This window comes from Leucoraja erinacea, chromosome 1, assembly GCF_028641065.1.
Source record: "Leucoraja erinacea ecotype New England chromosome 1, Leri_hhj_1, whole genome shotgun sequence".
Lineage (NCBI taxonomy): Eukaryota > Metazoa > Chordata > Chondrichthyes > Rajiformes > Rajidae > Leucoraja > Leucoraja erinaceus.
The window spans coordinates 125,594,748-125,612,620 of NC_073377.1; the positions used below are offsets into that span (position 1 = coordinate 125,594,748).

At 41.8% G+C, this 17,873-nt stretch overlaps 1 protein-coding gene across 4 annotated transcripts in view; it reads left to right on the top strand.

Annotated features, from left to right (window-relative positions):
• The window catches only part of LOC129701728 (TBC1 domain family member 14-like), a 110,491-nt gene that overhangs the window by 70,624 nt on the left and 21,994 nt on the right, over positions 1–17,873 (top strand). For 3 of the 4 annotated variants that reach the window (XM_055643116.1, XM_055643125.1, XM_055643134.1), the window contains 4 exons: positions 6,858–6,976; positions 12,488–12,570; positions 13,077–13,194; positions 14,330–14,436. In XM_055643116.1, the coding sequence (XP_055499091.1) occupies positions 6,858–6,976; positions 12,488–12,570; positions 13,077–13,194; positions 14,330–14,436 (427 nt within the window). Of the gene's footprint in view, positions 1–6,726; positions 6,785–6,857; positions 6,977–12,487; positions 12,571–13,076; positions 13,195–14,329; positions 14,437–17,873 lie in introns of those variants that run through there. The other variant, XM_055643143.1, reaches the window with a different exon arrangement.

Below are 17,873 nucleotides of genomic sequence, written 5' to 3' on the forward strand. Positions count from 1 at the left end.
CAGAAATATTCATGGTGTATATAATCAATGTTTTGGACACAGACCTGTTATCAAAAACCAAAGTGCTTGAATCATTGCAGCTTATATGGTCAACTTGCTCCCAACTTGAGGAAGATGGGGAGGTTCAGTATTTTAATTTGGTGATTGTAAACTAACAGAGGTGCATTGTGAAATTCAGCTCTCTTTGTCCATCTTGGCTGCAGAGGTTGGCTTGAAATGTAACTCGAGAACCTTTGTCAAATTGTTGTTATAGTTTGTATTCTGGTGGTGAAGGTAATATAACTTGAGGCTGGAGGCTTAAGTGCCATTTAACTGCTATGTCTTGGACGGTGTTGAATTTCTCGAGTATGGTTATCGCTGCATTCCTCCAGATCAACAGGGCATTCCTTCGCCTTGGGTACGGTTGATAGTGGGATTGCTTTGGAAAAGGTTGGAAATAGACACTCCTGACAGAATTCTTAACCAGTTATTTTCCTGGGCACAATTCAGCACAAGATGTTCATGAAGAAAGGCAGTGCAATCATAATCTAACTGAAGGTCCAAAGGATACCATTCGGCTCTCGTTTGCTTGGCATATCTGCGGAATGGATTAGTTGCTACTTTTCTGCCCGTACGATGGAGGATGCAGAAAGTGGAAGGTCATTGCCCGGCCCATCACTGATACTGACCTGCCAGCCTCGAAGGGATCTATAGGAAGTGCTGCCTACAGGAGACAGCTATTATTATCAGAGACCCACACCATCCTGCCTATGCTCTTGCTGCCACCATCAAGAAGGTATAGGAGCCTAAGAACTGTTACCACTAGGTTCATGAATAGCTTTATCCTGTCAGCCATCAGGTTGTTGAACCTTCCCTGAATAACCTTACCTCAGCACCAAACTATAGTGGACTTTAAGGGTTGCGCTACCAACTTTGTCTTGCACTATTATGGTCCAATCACCCAGTGTATCTGATAATTTATTGTATCATTGTTTATTTATTGTGTTGAAATAAGGAGCTGCAGATTCTGGTTTACATAAAATTTAACTCAGCGGTTCAGGCAGCATCTCTGGAGAACATGGATAGTTGACATTTTGGGTCGGTCCCGACCCGAAATGTCACCAACCCATGTGTTCCAGAGATGCTGCCTGACCCATTGAGTTCTTCCAATACTTGGTGTCCATTTACTTAGTGTGTTGTGTTAATGTGCTTGTAAACGGCTGCAACAACTAAAAATTCTAAAATTCCATTCCCAGTACATGCAACAATTAAACACTCTTGACTTTATATAAACATCTTGAGTATTTGCGGTGGTGAAAATTGAATAACTTCACTTGTAATTCTTCTCAATGTGAACCTGAGAATCTTCAGTAAACTTGATCATGTGATGACATCTATTAAATTAACAATGTTCAATATCATTGACGGTTCATACAATTTAAACTTGTTTCTGCACTATTGCAACAGACATTCCAAATAGACCAACGTTACAATTTGTAGGCATAGTTACAAACCAAGGAGTTAGTTCTCAGAAATTCTCCTGAAAACTCGAAGAATCTCTGCCTTTGTGTCAGTTTTATCGTGCCAAATTCAAATTCATTGTTTGGAAAGTTGTTTTAATTTCATTAGCAGGAATAACATGATCATGTTTAAACTACTATTCAGGATGCAAACTATGGAATAGTGTTAAAGCCTATTTACGGAATCTAAATTTCTGATCCGTTAACATTTATTTAAAAAATGCAAGGTGCCGGAGTAACAGTAACCAATCAGACAGCATCTCTGGAAGTCAGCAGAAGAGAGCATTTTATTTCAGTTTATAATGAGGTTGCACGTAACGTCATCCGGTCAAAGGGTGTGACGCATGAAATAGCTCAATCCTTCTGGAGTACACGGCAGCTTCCGGCATACATTAGTAACACATGCAAAACGTACGTTCTTACCCGTTAAAATCTGCCAAAATGGTAATTTTCTGCGCCGTAACAAATTGTGGAAATAGGGGTGAATGAAAACCGCCAACATCACTACTACTCACTGACTTGCGAAAGAGCAGCTTGCCGGCGGATTGAGGGCAAGTCCCTGCCCACCACTGAGTGCTCTGAACCAAATGCTGTAGTATCTTTGCTCTGAACCCGAGCACCGAGGTGTAAGCGGCCGAAGGAGCGCATCCCTCTGGACAGCCCCCACTCTCCCCCGGGGTCAGCGCTGTCCGGCCACGGCCACCCTCCGCCCTGTCACCCCCTGTGCGGCTGCACTGTCACGGGCTGTGGGTCGGCAGCGCGCACACACACGGGGCCGGATGGAGCGGGGCCGTGGCTCCGGGCAGCGGACACACGGGGACGATAACCCGGCAACATCCCTGTCAGCTGCGGCAGAGTTGGGGACAGTCTGGTCCCTCCACCCACCCAGAGTCACTGACCGAGCTGCACCGGCACCCGACCCCACCCCCCACCCTGACGGACCACCACCCCCATCCCAGCCGCGGGGACAGACGGCCCGGGGTCCGCGAGTGTGGAACCAGCCAGCGTGGAGTCCGGATGCTGTCAGCCATAGTAAGTGCTTACCTGACGTTCACCGCTTGTACTCCAGAAGGCGTTGCGTGGCAACAGTACGGGTCATGACCTCGGCTGCCGTGCAACCTGCCTATGTCTCGTGTGACAAGTGAAAAGATGCAGCGGAAAGCTTTGTTTTTCCATGCTATCCAAACTTCTATCTATATATACCAAACATAAATACAATCGTCAAACTCAAGTACAACAGTCAGAGCAAAGGTACACAAAAATGCTGGAGAAACTCAGCGGGTGCAGCAGCATCTATGGAGCGAAGGAAATAGGCAACGTTTAGGGCCGAAACCCTTCTTCAGTCAGAGCAAAGGGGCAGAAGTGGAATGCAAAATATATTTTGCAGCATTGTGGCGCATCAGTTCCATAGATAAAGTTCAATGTCCACAGTGGGGTAGAGGTGAATTAGATAGTACCCAAGCTTGTGGAAAAACTATTTGTAAGCCTGATAACGGGGGAAGATGTGGTTGTTGAGCCTGGTGGCTTCCTACAACTTCAGGCTGTGCACGCCATACGCAAGAAGAAGAAGAAGCCTGGTGGCACACACTTTCAAGCTTCTGTATCTTCAGGATGAAGAAGGAATGTTCAGGGTGGGATATCATTGATTATGTTGGCTGCTTTCCTGAAGTATTGAAGTGTCATGTTTAGCTCCACTCTATATCTCCGAAACATCAGACAAAAGACCATGTTTTCCAGCCACTCCTCTTGTCCATTAACAATCCTCCACTGAACATGTCCATAAATCTCACAATTTGTTTACTGTACATTGCATCTCCCATTGATATTATTTTACCTGTTATTTCACTCCGTACATTTCAGCACATGTTTACTGTGGTGCATTACTCTAGCTAAAGTGACACTACCATTCTGGTGTTATCCGGTCAAAGAGGTGCTGCATTCTCATGTAGTGAATCTCTTTCTTCAAATACTGACAAAATAGCAACCTGCTTTGCTAATATGTAACACAATTTAAATGTTCTACTCAACAAGAAATCTGCCGTTTTTCTTTTCTCTTTTAAACTAAGTATTCATCAAGTTTAATCACCTTTGAAAATTCAGACTGCTAACTCTATTGCTCTTGTCTTTGCTTACAAAAACTTTGCCTCATTCTTTACTTTCATCTTTTGCTGCTTCTGCATTTTGTTTCCTGTTGCTTGTTAAATTGCAACATCTAATCTGACTTTACAACGTTTATGTAGGTCCACTGCTGATAAACATGCTTCATAAGCTTAGCAAGAAGTCAGGCTGTTGCCAACCATTTTGGTCTTTCTTGAATCCAGGGATAGCATTGAGATATTTGGTAGACACGTTAGTATGCTTCAGAAGCAAGCTTGGTAGTCATCGTTATCAGCCCCTCTGGTTCTGTCTTCACTAAGGAAGACATAAATAATCTGCCGGAAATAGCAAGGGACCGGGGGTTAAATGAGATGGAGGAACTGAGTGAAATCCAGGTTAGCCGGGAAGTGGTGTTAGGTAAATGAATGGATTAAAGGCCGATAAATCCCCAGGGCCAGATAAGTTGCATCCCAGAGTACTTAAGGAAGTAGCCGCAGAAATAGTGGATGCATTAGTGATCATTTTTCAAAACTCTTTAGATTCTGGAGTAGTTCCTGAGGACTGGAGGGTAGCTAATGTAACCCCACTTTTTAAAAAGGGAGGGAGAGAGAAAACAGGGAATTACAGACCAGTTAGTCTAACATCGGTGGTGGGGAAAATTCTGGAGTCAGTTATTAAAGATGGGATAGCAGCACATTTGGAAAGTGGTGAATTCATTGGACAAAGTCAGCATGGATTTATGAATGGTAAATCATGTCTGACGAATCTTATAGAATTTTTCGAGGTTGTAACTAGTAGAGCGGATAAGGGAGAACCAGCGGATGTGTTATATCTGGACTTTCAGAAGGCTTTCGACAAGGTCCCACATAAGAGATTAGTATGCAAACTTAAAGCACACGGTATTGGGGGTTCAGTATTGATGCGGATAGAGAACTGGCTGGCAGACAGGAAGCAAAGAGTAGGTATAAACGGGTCCTTTTCAGATTGGCAGGCAGTGACTAGTGGGATACCGCAAGGTTCAGTGCTGGGACCCCAGCTATTTACAATATATATTAATGATCTGGATGAGGGAATTGAATGCAACATCTCCAAGTTTGCGGATGACACAAAGCTGGGGGCAGTGTTAGCTGTGAGGAGGATGCTAGGAGGCTGCAAGGTGACTTGGATAGGCTGGGTGAGTGGGCAAATGCATGGCAGATGCAGTATAATGTGGATAAATGTGAGGTTATCCACTTTGGTGGCAAAAACAGGAAAGTAGACTATTATCTGAATGGTGGCCGATTAGAAAAAGGGGAGATGCAACGAGACCTGGGTGTCATGGTACACCAGTCATTGAAAGTAGGCATGCAGGTACAGCAGGCAGTGAAGAAAGCAAATGGTATGTTAGCATTCATAGCAAAATGATTTGAGTATAAGAGCAGGGAGGTTCTACTGCAGTTGGACCACACCTGGAGTATTGTGTACAGTTTTGGTCTCCTAATCTGAGGAAAGACATTCTTGCCTTAGAGGGAGTACAGAGAAGGTTCACCAGACTGATTCCTGGGATGGCAGGACTTTCATATGAAGAAAGACTGGATAGACTTGGCTTGTACACGCTAGAATTTAGAAGATTGAGGGGGGATCTTATAGAAACTTACAAAATTTTTCAGGGGTTGGACAGGCTAGATGCAGGAAGATTATTCCCGATGTTGGGGAAGTCCAGAACTAGGGGTCACAGTTTAAGGATAAGAGGGAAGTCTTTTAGGACCGAGATGAGAAAATCATTTTTTACACAGAGAGTGGTGAATCTGTGGAATTCTCTGCCATAGAAGGTAGTTGAGGCCAGTTCATTGGCTATATTTAAGAGGGAGTTAGATGTGGCCCTTGTGGCTAAAGGGATCAGTGGGTATGGAGAGAAGGCAGGGATGGGATACTGAGCTGGATGATCAGCCATGATCATATTGAATGGCGGAGCAGGCTCGAAGGGCCGAATGGCCTACTCCTGCACCTATTTTCTATGTTTCTATGGAGCCATTGAGCATAGTGTTTGTTTTTCTTAATTGTTAATTCCAGTGCCTGCTGAAGTCTTGCGCGTTACTCATGGGCTGCCAAATTCCTGTGTATTTATCCACACCCGTTTCCACGCTATATGACTTTCAATAAGTTATTTGGAGCTCTGTTGGGTAGAAACATACATTTATAGTGAATGAAGATAGAAAATAAAGTTAAATTCATTTTAGATTTAGAACAAATAGATAAAGTGATTATGGATTAAGAATAAGAGGAAGAAACTTCTTGTTCGGATTTGGTATCACCGAATGCTAACTTGTACAACAAACTACATTTGATGCAGTAACTTTGCAGAAAGACCGGTATGTCAAAGGGTGTAAATTACTGATCAGTTTTCCAGCATAGAAAAGGCCCTTCGCCCCAGCATGTCTATGGTGTCCATTAAGCACCGATGAACTAATCCCATTTACCAGCACTTGGTCAGTAGCTGGCTATAACTTGCTGATTGAAGATATGAAGTAGCTTGACCCAACGGTATGAACATTGAATTCTACAATTTTAGGCAACCTCTAACACCATTACCCCCCCCCCCCCCCCCCCCCCCCCCCCACCGGGACTCCCACACCTATTTCCCTCCACTTCCTTCCTTCCTCTTGCTTCACAATTTGGAAATCTTCAAACCTTTGTCTCATGACTTTTATCTTAGACTGTCCAACCAACTGCCTATTGAACCCCCCCCTCTCGCCTATGAACTTTCATGCTTTGTCCCCTGCCCTTTCTTCCCCTTTCTTCTCCTCCTCCCCCCCCCTCCCCCCCCCCCCCCCCCCCCCCCTCCCAACGATCGGCCTGAAGAAGGGTTGAGCCATCACCCATGCATGTTCTCTAGGGATGCTGCCTGACCAGCTGAGTTGCATGGTGTCTCTTTTTATAAAGCAGTATCTGTGGTTCCTGTTTCTACTGATTAAAGTGCTCATTCAAATGCTTTGCAACTCAGCCAATTGTGTGGAATGAACAAAGTCCAGGGTTGAGCAAAAGTCCAATATTGTAAAATCTTGAGTTTGACTTTGCCCTTTCAATTGCTCTCGTGTGCTCAATGTACCTTGTCTAATAGGAACCAATGGTATGTGTAAGTTTGGGGAGGAGCTTCCAACGGTAAGAGTCCCGGACAGTAATAAGGATGCAGAAGCCAAAAATTGAACGTGTGTGTTTCATTGTCTTTCAAATTATTTAGCAGTAGCTTTGGAAATGCAAGTAAATTATCTATTCTTACAGGAATATGAAGAAGGATCTGGGAGAGCTCAGAAGTCCCCCTCTCCGAATCAATGTGTAAGGAAAAATCTAGACTTCGAACCTCTCTCCACAACAGCCCTTATTCTTGAGGACAGGCCAGCGTAAGTGCATAACAACTAATTTCTTAGCCCCATAACCTTTTCTGTCATCAGCAAGTTTGTACATCATAAAGTATTTAGTTTTCCTGCAAACTCCCATCTCTGCATTAATGCCAAGTATAATTAGAATTAAATAATATTCATATCTTCTGATTTGTGCTAAATTACATTTTGTATAAGCTTATATTTGCATAAAACCAATCTGTCTTTAATGTAGTTGGAAAACATGAGTGATCTGCTTTTATTTTCTTGGGCGTGAGATGAAAGCTGTTCCTTGAGATTAAGTTACATTTTCATGCTGCCATAGGAAATGGATGCGTCTGAATCTAAAACTACACGAGTGCACCTCTAATTTGTTATATTCTACAGTGATTATTGACTGAATGGACAAATCTACAAAACAATAACTTGCAATACATTAACAGTACAATAACTTGGGTTATATAAAGCCAGTATGTGGATGTTGGGGTGGTCAAAATAGGTTTACCTGTAATGGTCCCATGTCCTGAGTATATTCATAAGAGACTACACTTACAAGGATAGATTAGTAAAGCCATGATTCTAGTGTGAAAAAGGCTGAGGGGAGATTTGATGGAACCAATGGAAATGATGAATAGTGGGAAGGTGGTTTGTGGAGGGGGGTCAAGATCTTGAGGTCATGGATGTAAAATAAATAAAAGATGGGCATAAACTACATAAAGAATGATGTGAGGATTTTTTTTCACATTGTTATTCACTGGAATTTAGAAGGATGAGAAAGGATCTTATAGAAACATAAAATTATTAAGGGATTGAACATGCAGGAAACATGTTCCCGATGTTGGAGTCCAGAACCAGGGGCCACAGTTGAAGAATAAGGGGCAGGCCATTTAGAACTGAGCTGAGAAAAAACTTTTTCACACAGTTATGAATTTGTGGAATTATCTTCCTCAGAAGGCAGTGGAAGCTGATTCACTGGATGCATTCAAAAGAGAGTTAGATAGAGCTCTTAGGGCTAGTGGAATCAAGGGATATGGGGAGAAGGCAGGAACGGGGTACTGATTGTGGATGATCTGCCATGATCACATTGAATGGTGGTGCTGGCTCTAAGGGCCAAATGGCCTCCTCCTGCACCTATTGTATCTATGTTGTGTGCGCTTGGAATCTGGAACGTGCTATCTGCAGATGTAGTGGGAGTAAGTTCCATTGTGGCCTTAAAGGATTGGATAAATAATTTGTGAAGAAAAACTTACAAGGTTATAGATTTGCCTCTCTTTGCGAGCAAATAGCTGGTTGGATGGAAGTCCTGAGTTGCTCTCAAAGAGAACTGACTTGGACACAGTGGGCTAAATAGCTATCCCCTGTGCTATAGCTGTTCTCTGATTCTGTAATACATCAAAAATACTGTAAAGCAAGATAACATAGAACTTTTGAGAACGGATGATCGATGGCCAGCGTAGACTCAGTGGGCAGGAAGGTCTGTTACCATGCTGTGTCTTTCAATTCATTCATTCAATTTTGTTAGTTTCCAGTGGAAGTCTATGTCATTGGGGCTCAAAAATGTTAACAATAGATGTAAGGAAAATGCATGTGATAATTATGCAGGCCTGTTCCCCATCACTTTATTCTAAGTAACCTGATGGGTAAATTGTGGCTTAGATGGCACTGATCCATGCAGAATAAGAGCAGTTCAAATTCAGGTTCAGACGAGTTTATTATCATATACACCAGGGTGCATTGAAATTCCTTGTTCCCATGAAGCTCGTAGAGTAAATATTATATGCAATTATGATCGATAAAACAATAAATTTGATGTCTGGTGTGTGCGACATTAGCTAACTTTTGAATGGCAGTTGAGATCCCACAACTGTGTGAAGAATGCATTTGGAAAGAAGTGGGATGGTGTGAGGAGAATTGTGTGAGCAGCACTAAAGTTATATTGATGTAACTTTATAACCCTTTGTTTCTTGCATCCAGCCTTATTTACACAAGTTATGTAACCCACTTATGTTGGATTATTTATAATTACTTGGGTCATACGTTATTGAATTTTCTCTATGAAAGATGCATAGAAATGTGCAGTCCAGTGAAAAAGGTATTAACGTTTCTCTTTCAAAACGGTCCTTAAGTTGGAAAATATTTTTTTCTGGTTGTTAAAACCATGGTATATTCCTAAGCTTTTGCTAAATTACTTGAGCAGCATCAAATATCAAAGAGGAAATATTTGTGAATGGCTTTAAACGATTGCCTGAATCTACTGGAATGGGTTCAGACTAATTCTACAATGGCTTCTGTCTAAATTTGGGAAGGACATGGAAGATATGCAGGTGATCGAAAGTGTATCAGGCATTGTGGTTGCTGGATAGAAACATTTTGAAGATTTCAAGGATGGGGAAGAGGAGAAGAGGATGGGGAAATGGTTACTTTATAAATTGAACATAATTTACAGGTTACCATTTTGAGGATTCACAATTGCAGAAGTTTGATTGTTCGGTTGATTTTGAGAGATGTAAAATAAAGTCCTAGATTGTTGCCTTGTTCAGCCAACATCCAAAGGTGTCATTATTTTTCATTATGAACATGGATCTTGTGTCTATATTCATGAATATATATTCATGTCAAGAATTTAATAGTAATTATTGCCATAAAATTATTTGGGGAATCTCGAGAGCAATTAAATGGGCTGGTCAAAGGTTCAGGGAGGGATTGCTAATGGTTAATATCAGAGCATGTAAGCTGGAATAAAACAAAATCAAGAAACATGCTGGAAATATTCATCGGGTGAATTGAAGATTCTGGAGAGAGGAAAAACTAACACATTAATTTGATTTTTTTTTTGTTACTGATGGTTGTGGCTCAGGCCCTAAAGTAGCAGCAGGCAGTAGTTTAATTGTTTGGATGGAGGTGGAAAGACATTGGATAAGGAAAAACAATGATAGAAACATAGAAACATTGAAAATAGTTGCAGGAGTAGGCCATTCGGCCCTTCGAGCCTGCACCGCCATTCAATATGATCATGGCTGATCATCCAACTTAGTACCTGCCTTCTCTCCATACCCCCTGATCCCTTTAGCCACAGGGGCCACATCTAACTCCCTCTTAAATATAGCCAATGAACTGGCCTCAACTACCTTCTGTGGCAGAGAATTCCACAGATTCGCCACTCTCTGTGTGAAAAATGATTTTCTCATCTCGGTCCTAAAAGACTTCCCCCTTATCCTTAAACTGTGACCCCCTTGTTCTGGACTTCCCCAACATTGGGAACAATCTTCCTGCATCTAGCCTGTCCAACCCCTGAAGAATTTTGTACCTTTCTATAAGATCCCCCCTTAATCTCCTAAATTCTAGCAAGTACAAGCTGAGTCTATCCAGTCTTTCTTTATATGAAAGTCCTGACATGCCAGGAATCAATCTGGTGAACCTTCTCTGCACTCCCTCTATGGCAAGAATGTATTTCCTTAGATTAGGAGACCAAAACTGTACGCATACTCCAGGTGTGGTCTCACCAAGATCCTGTACAACTGCAATAGAACCTCCCTGCTCTTACACTCAAATCCTTTAGCTTCTTCACTGCCTGCTGCACCTGATGCCTACTTTCAATAACTGGTGTACCATGACACCCAGGTCTCGTTGCAATAGTTATGTTAAGTGTAAAATGAATTGTGTGGGACTAGTATAGGTCATATCTCCCTGGGAAATCCAGCTTCTGGGTCCTGGTGAGTGGGTGGAAGTGGGGTCCATGCAGCTGGGAAGCAGAGGATTGAGGGAAAAGATCGATGTGGCGAGTGACCAGAGAGCAGTGGTGTGGCATTTGGTTCCTGTGGAGCTATGAGGAGATTGTGCAGAGCTGCCAATTACCTTTAACAAAATGCAGGTTGGTTCACCAATAATGCTACCTTTGTCTACAGGTTTAATAACAATGGCCCAATGTGAATAGGATGAAGGTTTACAAGATAAATTAGAACAGATGTAATCGATATATTGGGCGAGGTAGTCAGTGTCATGCCAGAAATTCTGGTAAGATGTAGAGTGGGTGAAAAGATGTAGGTTGGGGAAAAGACTCCAGATTAATTGGGAAGTCTGAAGATAAGAGCAGCAGTCCACTATGCAAGATGGGAATTGCTGGCCTGGTTCTGATTTTTTTATTTTAAATCATCAACCTGAAATATGAACCAATTTTCTCTCACTTTAATATAGCCTGAGCTGAGTGTATCCAGCATTTTGTGTATTTATTTCCGATTTCCACCATCTGCAATATTTTACTCTTGTGTGAGGAAATGAGCATTGCATGCTTCATTTAACACACTTCAACTCTGGCTCACTGGCTTCAGAAGGTTGCTTGTTTGAGTATCATGCAGGAGATCATCACAATTTAAAAGTCTTGGCAGATTCTATTCGTACAGGACAAAGGGATGTTAAGGGCCTGTCCCACTTCGCCATTTTTTTGGCGACATGTTGCAGGGTGACGCCTGTTTGGTCGTGAGCAGTTGCCCAAAGAGTCGTACCTTTTTCTGGTCGCCGCAGGATTTTCAACATTTTGAAAATTTTGAGCGACCTGCTGCGACTATGACAGGTGCCGCAAGTCGCCAAAAAAGTCGCATAATGGGACAGGCCCTAGATTGCCACGTTTCAGATGCGATGTGAGATTATGGTCCTTTCAACTGTCCCAAGTGGATGTCAAATATTCTGAGATATTTTAAAAGAATAAGAAAGTTGCCCTGGTTCCCTAACCAATATTTCCTTCAACAGCATAAGAAATGTAGGTAACCATCACTTCTCTGTTTGTGAAAGTATGTTGTATTATGGCATTGTCATATTTACCACAGTACTGCACAAATTCATCAACAGCATAAAGAAAACTGAAATGCTGAGAATAACAGGACATTTTCTCTCACTTTAATCTAGCCTGAGCTGAGTGTATCCAGTATTTTGTGTATTTATTTCCGATTTTTACGAAGAAAGACTCGCAGTGCTGGAGTAACTCAGAGGGTTACTTATCTGTCTGGAGAAGAATCCGGTCCCAAAACGTCACCTATCCATGTTGTTCAGGGATGCTGCCTGACCCGCTGAGTTGCTCCAGTACTTGATAAAGTGGTTGATAAAGGCAAATCTTTTTCTCTTCTTTAGTACAGCTGTATTTGGTGATCTCTGTCCTTTAGGTATTATCCCTTCGCCTCATCAAATTATTTCATTAATTGTTTGACTGCATCGCTTACAAGTCATTGAATTTCCTAAGCTGCTAATTTTTAATTTCATTTTAGTTGTGTAACAACTTTCATGATCACTGTCACCACATTCACTCCTGCATAACCTATAAAATTCGTCTTGAGAATGTTACAGGAGTATTGCATTTAAAGAGCAATTTTGTGTGCTGCAGATTGTTCAAATGACCATCATTTGCTGAATTGGTTGTACCATTTTACAGGTTTTTTGGATCGAGAAAGATTCATTGTGTTGAACTATTTAGTAGTTTTGAGTGGCCCAAAATGAGAAAATTGACAGGCTTGAGTAACTAATCCTTCAATTTCTTTTCAGAAATCTCCCAGCAAAACCAGCTGAAGAAGCTCAGAAACATAGGCAGCAGTATGCGGAGATGGTGGCTCAAGTGAAAAGACGAGGTTACCACTTTATTATTTGGAATTTTAACGTATGGCATTGTATATGGTAGACAATATTTATGAAATAAAAATATAGTTTTGTGGGTCTTGTTTAGTTTGGAGATACAACCTGGAAACGAGCCCCTCGACCCACCAAGTCCATGCCGATCATGGATCACCCGTTGACGCTGGATCTATGTTATCCCACTTTCTCATCACCCCCATCACACTGGGCATGTTGCAGAAGCCAATTAACCTACATGCTCGCACGTCTTTGGGATGTGGGTGAAACCAAAGCATCCAGAGGAATCTTATGCAGTCACGCAGACTGGTGTGGTGCAATCTCCACACCGACAGCTCCTGAGGTCAGGATCAAACGTTATTGGTGGTGAGGTTTGAATTGGAGGGGAAGGGCAAAATGCAGGGAGATACAAATATGGAGCATTACTTCATCTGAGCATTAAGAAAGACACATCTTAAAATCACACAAGTTCACATTCAACTTGGGTGGGTGTGTTTCATTGCAGAACAAAAAGATGCCCAGAGACGAAGGAAGCTATTGGAAGACAGGTGTAAACTGGAGGAAAGCATTGGTAATGCTGTGATGACTTGGAACAATGAAGTACTACCCAACTGGGAGACTATGTGAGTGAGAGAAACAAAACAATACTACCTTATATAAATGCACTATTTTGTTTTTATTTTCTAAGCTCATTGTATTGGATTGATGTAATACATATTGGCTGTGGGATTTTCTGCAAAGTATTTACTATCATGCGATAATGATGATATCAGCAATGCACAAGCCGCTGGATGTTCATTTCTTTATCATGAGTTTTGCCCGCTGTCTGAATGAATTAAGCTGTCGACAGACGCCTTTATGGCTGCATTTGACCATTTGACCATTCTGCATGTGTGAGAATGGGAAATTAGTGGTGTTTGGTTCAGTGTAAGACGGTAAAATGAGCCGTATGTGATCCTCAACAAATTTGAGGCTCTGGGTGTCTGGGACAAGGGGTCACTGATCAAAGGTTTACAGGGCAAGAGATTTAATGCTGAGATGAGAAATGTCTTCACTGAGTTGGTGGTGAACCTGTGGAGTTTTCATCAATGGCTGCCCAGGCCGAATCCCGGAACGAGTTTGAGGAGACTGATTTCTAAGCATAGGCATTGAGGGGTTTGTTACTTTGTAGAAAGAATTGAAAGTGCAGCCCAATGTGAAAGGCAAAGAACATGTAAAGTACAAATTTCTTCATGAGTATAGTATACTAAATTTGACAGCAATCACGGTGACAGACACTTGACTTTTTAGGTCAATGATCCTATGTCAAAATCAGAAAAGTGAGCTAACAAGTGTGCTTCCCACTATTGGAATTTAAAGTAAAGGTTGATAGTTTGAATTTGCACTCTCACCATTCTTCCCACACCTTTTTGTATTTTAAAACACATGTTTACTCACTTTTCCAGTTTTGATTAAGGGTCATCTACTTCAAATATTGTTTTTGTTTTTTTGTTCTCTCATTGCATGGATGCTGTTTGACTTCAATTTTACCAGCATTTTCAGTATTTATTTAAAATTTAGCATATGGCGTTCTTCGATCTGCCATTCTGGATTTCCCTGTAACAATACAAATTATTTGGATTGCGGAAGCATTAGCATTTGGCAAAATGCGTTGATTTTTATTAAAATATATTAATTTTATCCTAGTGAGCTTTTTAAATTAATGCATCTGGTATGTGTTTTTATAGTTACATACTTTTATTGTCTATAACTGTGAAGGTGCAATTCTCGTAAAGTTCGCGATCTCTGGTGGCAAGGAATTCCTCCAAGTGTAAGAGGGAAGGTGTGGAGCTTGGCAATAGGAAATGATTTAAACATAACTCATGGTAAGTCCCTATAACTAACCAGCTTCAATGATTTTACAAATTAGAAGTATTGTAGAAGTTGGAAATGTATTTGCTATGCTTCAAATTGGCAACTGGTACCATATAACCATATAACAATTACAGCACGGAAACAGGCCATCTCGACCCTTCTAGTCCGTGCCGAACACATAATCTCCCCTAGTCCCATATACCTACGCTCAGACCATAACCCTCCATTCCCTTCCCATCCATATAACTATCCAATTTATTTTTAAATGATAAAAACGAACCTGCCTCCACCACCTTCACTGGAAGCTCATTCCACACAGCTACAGAGAAAGGTTGAACAAGTTAGGGCTTTATTCTTTGGAGCGCAGAAGGTTAAGGGGGGACTTGATAGAGCTTTCTCTGAGTAAAGAAGTTCCCCCTCATGTTACCCCTAAACTTCAGTCCCTTAATTCTCATGTCATGTCCCCTTGTTTGAATCTTCCCTACTCTCAGTGGGAAAATCTTTTCCACGTCAACTCTGTCTATCCCTCTCATCATTTTAAAAACCTCTATCAAGTCCCCCCTTAACCTTCTGCGCTCCAAAGAATAAAGCCCTAACTTGTTCAACCTTTCTCTGTAACTGTAAACGGTACGTTTAAAAAAAAATGGAAATAAGTGTAAGGAGGTGAATTTTGTACCGAATATTTTAGGTAAGTGCAGTCAAATCCAGGAGTTTACTAACCTAATTTCTTTCCCATCCCAAACGTCTTGTACGGGTGTCTTTACTATAAATACCATATCATGGTTACCGTAATTGCTGCAAAATTTCTGTCATCTTTCTGTGCTTATTTAATGGCTGTATTGTTTGCTAGGTTATGTTTATCTCCTTGTTTGGATTAAAAATTGTGATGGATTGTTGAGAAATTTTCCGATGCTACAATGCATTAGCTTTCCTTGTGATATCTTTTTAATCTAACTGTGATATTTGTCTGCCTTTTATTGCAAAATGTATCAAATTTCTCTCTTGCTTTTGAAATTGCATTGTACAAATTGCATTGTCCATCACACTTTCAAGCTAAGATCTAGGCTATACTGACTTGACTAATATTGTTTGAAAGTAATATTGGCTGAAAGTTTGACGTACTGTTTTTTTATAACCTTTTATTAACCACCTGGTTTCCCCTCAAAAAGTATCTCTGGTGCTGTCAATTTATATGTTAACTTTCTGTTCTACAAACATCTATTCCTAATGGTGGTGAACTTGTGAGATAAGAACCTATGCAGGAACAAAATTGGATCAATGTAATCTATCTTCTATATATTACTAAAAGTCTGTTCTTGACCGGTTTTGGCCATCTGTGCTGCAATTTCCGAGAGAACGCCGCCACCTACGGCCGTCATTTTTGGCCATCTTGCTCAGAGCCCCCCTCCGCCGTATGTGTGCTGATGATTTTTCACGTCGATGAAAAATGACAGATATTAATGTTTTTACAAAATTTCCCATTCTCCCTGCTGCCCCTGCTGGCGGCAGGGGGGAGGGACTATAAAACCAGGAAGTGGTGTGCCTCACTCACTCGTCAAGATGGAGGAAGGCAGAGGGTCACGTTTCTCTGAGCTGTGAATAACACTGAACACATGTCTACTCAAATGTAAGTGCCTTTAGTGGTTCTAAAATGCTTGGAGAATGTGTCTATTGGTTCTAAAGCTTGCAAAAAAAATGTCTATTGGTTCTAAAGCTTGCAAAAAAGTGTCTATTGGTTCTAAAGCTTGCATAAAATGTCTATTGGTTCTAAAGATTGCAAAAAAAAAGTGTAATTGGTTCTAAAGCTTGCAAATATGTCAATTGGTTCTAAATCTTGCAAAAAAAAATGTCTATTGGTTCTAAAATGGTTCATACTAGCGTTCCAGAAAGCCCCCCGCCCCGATTGGGTGTGTCTTGAAATTGAAAGGCACTACTTACTGCAAATGGAGGCTTGGGAGCTTTGGCTTGGTTGAAAGGCACTATTACTGCAAATGGTGGCTTGGATGTGGCTTGAAGTTGAAAGGCACTACTTACTGCAGATGGTGGCTTGGGTGCAATGGCTTGAAGTTAAAATGCATTACTTACTGCAAATGGGGGCGTGGGTGCATTGGCTTGAAGTTGAAAGGCACTACTTACTGCAAATTGTGGCTTGAAGTTGAAAGGCATTACTTACTGCAAGTGGTGGCTTGGGAGCTTTGGTTTGAAGTTGAAAGGCACTACTTACTGCAAATGGTGGCTTGGGAGCTTTGGCTTGAAGTAGAAAAGACACTATTACTGCAAATTGTGGCATGAGGTTGACAGGCACTACTTACTGCAAATGGTGGCTTGGGTAAATTGGCTTGAAGTTGAAAGGCACTATTTACTGCTAATGGTAGCAGAAAGTTGAAAGCACTACTTACTGCAAATGGTGGCATAAAGTTGAAATACACTACTTACTGCAAATGGCGGCTTGGGAGCTTTGAAGTTGAAAGGCAGTACCTGCAAATGATGGCTTGGGTGTGGCTTGAAGTTGAAAGCCACTACTTACTGCAAATGGTGGCTTGGATGCAATGGCTTGAAGTTGAAAGGCATTACTTACTGCAAATGGGGGCTTGGGTGCTTTGGCTTGAAGTTAAAAGGCACTACTATAAATGCACTTACTTCCTGTTTTGATTTTAGATAAAACGCTACCACATACGGCTGTGATTTTTGGCCATCTTACTCAGTCCCCCTCCGCTGAGCAGGTGCAGAGAATTCTTCCCATCAATGAAAAATAAAAGTGTTATTAGTTTTTTAAAAAATGTTGAGAATCTCTCTCCTGTCAATCACTCCATGAAAGCCACACCTTTTCCGGTGGGGGGGGGGGGGGTTATAAAATCCGGAAATGTGGGTGTGGCTCAGTCTCTGCAAGATGGAGGAGGGAGAGGTCACAACTCGCTGTCTTTAGTAGCTTTGCACCCTACTTCAAATGGTATGAAACTGCACTTGAATTTGGTGGCCTTGCACCCTGCTAGAAGTGGTAAGAAATTGCACTTGAATTTGGTGGCCTTATACCCTGTTTGAAATAGAATTTCAAGGATTAGCCATGAGTCAACTACCAGCCCACCAGCCGTGAGTGAGTGAGTGAGTTGCCAGCACAACAGGCTTGATTGACTGAGACGCCGGCCCAAGAATCCATTTGGCGCACAATTAGCATACTAGCCCTCTGGAAACCAGTCCCTTCAGCCCACAACACCCATACTAGCGCTCCACAAAGCCCCCCCCCCCCCCCCCCCCCCCCAATATTAGAATTGGTGGAGAGGTGGAATATTGCGTTGGTGGATCAGCCCACAACACCGATACTACTTAGTCCAGTATAAGTGCGCCCCCTCCCACCTCTCCACTGGCCACCAATATTGGAATTGGTGGAGAGGTGGAATATTGCGTTGGATGACCAGCCTTCCTGTGTGTGATGCTGGGACCCAACAGG